At 51.9% G+C, this 5,802-nt stretch overlaps 1 protein-coding gene across 1 annotated transcript in view; it reads right to left on the minus strand.

Annotated features, from left to right (window-relative positions):
• Nucleotides 1-3,194: 3,194 nt before the first annotated feature.
• The window catches only part of ZSWIM9 (zinc finger SWIM-type containing 9), a 19,404-nt gene continuing 16,796 nt past the window's right edge, over nucleotides 3,195-5,802 (minus strand). Inside the window, exon 5 of the mRNA XM_034638987.1 lies at nucleotides 3,195-5,797. Coding sequence (XP_034494878.1) covers nucleotides 4,233-5,797 — 1,565 coding nt within the window. The 3' untranslated portion in view covers nucleotides 3,195-4,232. The remainder of the gene's footprint in view (nucleotides 5,798-5,802) is intronic.

The following is a 5,802-nucleotide window of genomic DNA, read 5'->3' on the forward strand; positions in this document are numbered from 1 at the left end:
TCCCAGCGGAGGAGCCCGATGTGGGACTCGATCCCAGAACGCTGGGATCACGCCCTGAGCCGAAGGCAGATGCTCAACGACTGCGCTACCCAGGGGCCCCAAGCATCTGACTCTTGATTTCAGTTTAATTCATGACCTCAGGGTCATGAGATTGAGCCTTGCGTTGGGCTCTGCACTTAGCTTGGAGTCTGCTTGAGATCCTCTCCCTCTACGTCTCCTCCCACTCTCCTCTCAAATAAATTAAATAAATCTTAAAGAGAAAAAGAAAGAAAATGGATAGATGGACATGTGATCGTTGAGTTCAGTGTCCAAGACAAAATGGTCCAGGTAACACCTACCCATCCCACAGGTTTTATGGAGGACTGATTTGTCACTTGTCAGATCCCTATTACTGTATCCTAATGTTTAATCCTCAAGAATATCTGAAGAGAGTAGAAATATTCATACTAAATGTTTTTTTTTTAAGATTTTATTTATTTATTTATTTGGCAGAGAGACAGCCAGCAAGAGAGGGAACACAGGCAGGGGGAGTGGGAGAGGAAGAAGCAGGCTCCCAGCAGAGAAGCCTGATGTGGGGCTTGATCCCAGGACTCTGGGATCACGCCCTGAGCCAAAGGCAGATGCTTAACGACTGAGCCACCCAGGCACCCCCATACTAAATGTTTTTTAAGCCAGGTTAAAAAATATTCCTATTTCATCTATTGACACATTTCTTGGAAAGCTGGGCAGAGGAAGGCAAGGGCAGGTGTGTTTGTGATTGACAGGGCCTGGGGAGACCAATTCTCCTGAGTCCTGTGAGAAGCAATTCCAGGGAACATTACATCTGCCATGTGACTTGCTCAGAGAGGAAGCCGGGAAGCCTTGCAAAACCTCTCTGTTGAGGACATTCATGACAGTCACAACCACTAATTTTTTTTTTAATATGCTGTGTCTTTAACGTTGTATCTATTGCTGTTTATACTGGAATGATGGAGTCCTTTGATGGACTGGAGCTCAGGAGTGGAAGCAAATACAAACGTTGGAAGAAAACCTTTTGCCGCTGGTATTTAGTCTGGTAGCAGGAATGGGTACATCCAACTTCATGCAACAGCTCCATGGATCACAGGGGTGGAGTATGGATGAATGGTCACCACAGGAGCAGCAAGGGGGAAAATGAGGAGCATCCGGCTGATTGTGAGAGAGGCCCTGCTGGCTAGGTATGTGACAAAAATAAGGAGAGCCTGACATTTGGGTTCTGCCATTGGACCCTGCCACTTTACATCCTTCCCAGCTCCCTTTGGACGAGTGTTTGCATGACAAAATTAATGATATCCTTTGACTTTGAGCCTAGTTATTTCATTATATTTGAAGTGAGTTTGTGGGAGACATCATATAGTTGGGTCAGTTTGGTTTTGTTTTTTTTTTAACCCATTTTGAAAATCTCTGCTTTTTAAGTGGTGTGTTCAGCCATTTACATTTAACATAATTATTGCAATGGTAGGACTTAGCCTAGGTCAGCCATTTTAGTATGTGTTTTCCCTGTGTATTCCCTTTGTGCTACATGCTTGTCTTTCCTTTCTTGGTTTTTTTAGGGCTTATTTGAAGAGCTTTTAGTATTCCACCCTGATTTATCTATTGTGGTTTTTATGATATGTGTTGTGTATTTCTTAGTGATTGCATTAGAGATGAAAAGATACATGCAGAGTGCATCGGTCCTTGTATCCATCGTGTGCTAATTACAGTGGAATCTAGAAACCTTAGCACCATTTTGGCCATGATACCTTTTATGACCCTGCTGTTTTCAGTATTCCCTCTATAAAATAAGGTCCCACTCAGAAGAATGTTACGTATGTTTTTTCCTTCCTTCCTTCGTTTGACTTTATTTATTTATTTATTTATTTATTTATTTATTTATTTATTTTAGAGAGAGATATGGAAAGACCATGAGTGGGAGGAGGGGCAGAGGGACACACAGAGAGAGAATCTCAGGCTGACTCTATGCCGAGCACAGGACCTGAGGCCGGGCTCCACCTCTCGACTCTGAATTCTTGACCTGAGCCGAAGTCAAGAGTCAGATGCTTAAGCGACTGAGCCAAATTGAAAGTGTTTTACTTTCAATTGCTGAGTATGTTTTAAAAACCCACGAGGAGTATCATCTATGCTTTGGCCCAGCTATTTACCATTTCTGTTGTACTTCTTGTAATCCTGGAAATGGGAAGGCTGATACGTAATAGCAACCAACTACTGATGGGCTTGGCACGTACTAGGCAGTATAAGCACATTGTTTTCAATTCTCCAAGCAGCCTTGGTGAGCTAGTATTAACCCCATTTTCCCCATGAAGACACTAAGGTTCAGAGAGAGTGAACCTCGGCAAGTGCTGTGACAGAGCAGCATGGGGGTCAGCCGTGCGTGACTCCGTCCCCACTCGCTGCCTGAATGAGAGCCCTTGGAAGTGCTGGGACATATATGGGACTCCCGGGTGGTTTAGTTGGTTAAGCGCCCGACTTGATTTCAGCTCAGGGTATACTCTCAGGGTGGTGAGTTCAAGACCCGGGTAGGGCTCCCTGCTGGGCGCGGAGACTACTTAAGATTCTCTCTCTCCCTTTGCACCCCTCTTCTGTGTGCTCTCTCTCACTCTCTCTTAAAAAAGAAAGAAAGAAAGAAAGAAAGAAAGAAAGAAAGAAAGAAAGAAAGAAAGAAAGAAAAAGAAAGTACAGGGGTGGAGGTTTGGGTTGGGGAGAACTCTCTGTTGTGTGTCCTTTTACAAGTCACTGAATCTCTCCGACTTAATTTCCATAGCTAGAAGACGGGCGCTGTGCCCACCTCCCAAGGTGTTTGGGGTGATCATAGAGGGTATCTCTTAGCTCTGCCACCGTCAGCACTGGCTTCATTCTCATGCTCTGTCAAGATGCTCCCAAGCAGGTCTAGGCCTGAACACATCATTCTGGGACTTCGTAGGGTTGAGGGAATGTTTAGAAGACCTCCCACCCTAGCAGACCCATTGGCCAGGGTTGGGTCACATGCCCATTCTTTTTTTTTTTTTTCAAAGATTTAAAAAAATTTATTTGACAGAGAGGACAGCGAGAGAGGGAACACAAGGGGAGTGTGAGAGGGAGAAGCAGGCTTCCTGCTGAGCAGGGAGCCCAATGTGGGGCTTGATCCCAGGACCCTGGGATCATGACCTGAGCTGAAGGCAGACGCTTAACAACTGAGCCACCCAGGCGCCCCCACATGCCCATTCTTAAACCATTCATTGGCACCATTTTCCAAAATCCATCAATGTTGGCAAACGCCACCCTGGTGTACTGGTCCAGATGAGGGAGGAAGAGGGCTGAGCTGTTGGGGAGGGTTGAATTCATTTTTGGCCCCTCCATTCCATCTGGCCCCAGGAGGTCTTGTTGATAGAATGGGAGAAGGAATGTTGGAGCACCTCAAGTTCTCTCCAGGTCTAGGTCTCCCCCTTTCCCCAAGAAGCCAGGAACTCAGTGCAGAAACCAAAATAATACTGTTTTATTCCAATCTTGAAGCACAATAGTCCAGACTGATCCCCTCTCCTACCGGAGAGCCTCTAGCCATCCCACCAGACCTTCCTCTTATCAATCTATTCTGGGAATGACCAACCAGAAGGTCAAGGGGATCCAAGACTCCAGGCTTTGGAGACTCTCAAATCACTCCCTTCTTTCTTCTCTCCCCATCTCCCATACCTTTTCTTCCCATGTGTCCTTTTGTTTTTTTTTCTGTGTCCTCCACCCTGGCCTCCTTCTCCCCTGTCTCCCTCTGCTTTTTCCCATTTCTGCCTCTCCTCTTGTCCCCTCTCCTCTGCTTGTCTCCCTGCTAGTTTCTCTCCTCCCCCACCCCCCACTTGTCCTCCTACAGTCCCCCTTTTCTCCTTCACCCCTGCACTCTCTGGAGTGACCATCTGCTCCTGCCTGGGCTCTCCCTATGTCCTGGTGTCCTCCCCTCCCCCAGCTTTGTCCCCTCCTTCCTTCTGCCCCCGTCTGACTCTGCCCCCATCTCATCACACATTTCCTCTCCTGAGCGAAGCCCTCAGAAGCCATCCTGGCCACCACTGTCTTCCACACTGTGGCTCCAGGACCTCGAGGGGCAAACAGCCAAGGTGAGGTCTCTGGATGACAGAGGAGGTGGCTAGAGGGACTGGGGTGGCCTCCGTGGCCTCAGCCCTGTTATCTTTGGGATCGAAGAATGCTCTCCTACCCTCGCAGCGGAGGGTGGTAAGCAGGGGCCTGAAGGGTCAGGGCTCTGGGGCTCTCCCCCAGCAATCCCTGAGCAGGTCCATGTGGAATAAGGCTGCCCCGGTGAGGAGGCGCGCTGCGAAGAGGTGGCGGCAGGGCAGCCGCCGGGCGGCATGGATGGAGCAGCTGCAGCGGGTCAGAGCCCTGTCCAGGAAGAAGTCCGAGGTGCCATCCTTAAGGGCAAACCCCGCGCCAGTCCAGTGGAAACCCCGGGTACCGTGCTGCCTGGCAAAGGCCAGCTCTTCCGCCACCAATTCTGCCAGCTCTGGCCCGCAGGCTGCTCGGAACTTAGCCAGGGGCTCCCAGTCCACCTCTTCCTCAGCCGAGGCGCAGCAAGGCCTCTTGGGCTCCCTTGGGCCTTCTTCTTCACCTCCTTCCTGCAGGCTCTCCCCAGTGGTCAGGTACACTCTCCTTGTCCCTGCCCATTCTGGATCGCCCTCAAACACAGTCCCCATGGGGGTGCCGCACATGACCCCATTCCCCAGCCCTAGACCCCTCCCTCCTGTGCCCCCACACTCCATCCCTTGTCCTCCTCTGCTCTTGGGGCCCACGGATGGGGCTCCCTCTCCATTCTCCAGCCCTGTCATCCTTGTGTCCCCCAGCTGGACCAGAACCACATCCTCCAGGTCCCTTCTTCTCTTGACCCCCAAACTCACTCCTCTCTCTTCTCCAATCTCTGGCCCTCTCTGCCTCTCATCTCCCCACTGGGGTCCCCTTTGGTCTCCATTCTCGGGGACCAACTCCCTGGGCTTCTTCAAATGGAACCCCCTCCAGTTCCTGACCTCCAGCCCCCTTCCCTTGTCGGCTTCCAACTGAGGCCCCTTCCACTCTCTGGTTTTCAGTCCACGCGCCCTCTCATCATGCATCTGGGCCCCCCTCCAGGGGCTCCCTTCAAGACTCCTGGCCCTCTCAGAATCAAACTGGGTCCCCCTCCGGTCTGTGGTCTCCAGCATCCTAACCCTTTGATCCTCCAGCCGGGCCGTCGTCCAGGTATACCCTTTCAATCCCCTTAGCCCGTGGTCCTCCAACTGGACACCTCTCCGGACATAACCTTCCGGTTCCCAATCTTTCTCACACTCCAACAGGGACCCCCTCCAGTCTCTGATTTCTGGTCCTCGCCAATGCTCGTTCTCCAACTGGGATCCTCTCCAGCCACTGCCTTCTATCCCTCTCACTTTCTGGTTCTCCAACTGGGCCTGTCTCCAGTCTTGGACCTGAAACCCTCTCCCCATCTCGCTTTCTAACTGAGCGCCTCCCCGGTCTCTGGCCTCCAAACCTCGGGGCCACTCCTTCTCCAACTGGGCCCCTCTCCAAATACATCCTTCTTTTGGGGCCCCTCCCCAGTCCCCGCTCTCCAGGCCCTTCATCCTCTCCTCCACGTGGGCCCTCCTCCCTGGCTCGCCCTCCGGCCACGGCCCCCCACCGTCCGGGCCCTCGGGCGCCGCCTCCCCGGCCGCGTCGGCCCACTGCATGGCCACCAGGTCGCGGAGGCACTGCGCCACACTGCGCGAGGGGCTCAGGCGGCGCAGCAAGCGCCGGCGGTGGCCGCGCACCAGGGCGCACGCGTCC

Source organism: Ailuropoda melanoleuca, chromosome 12, assembly GCF_002007445.2.
Source record: "Ailuropoda melanoleuca isolate Jingjing chromosome 12, ASM200744v2, whole genome shotgun sequence".
NCBI lineage: Eukaryota > Metazoa > Chordata > Mammalia > Carnivora > Ursidae > Ailuropoda > Ailuropoda melanoleuca.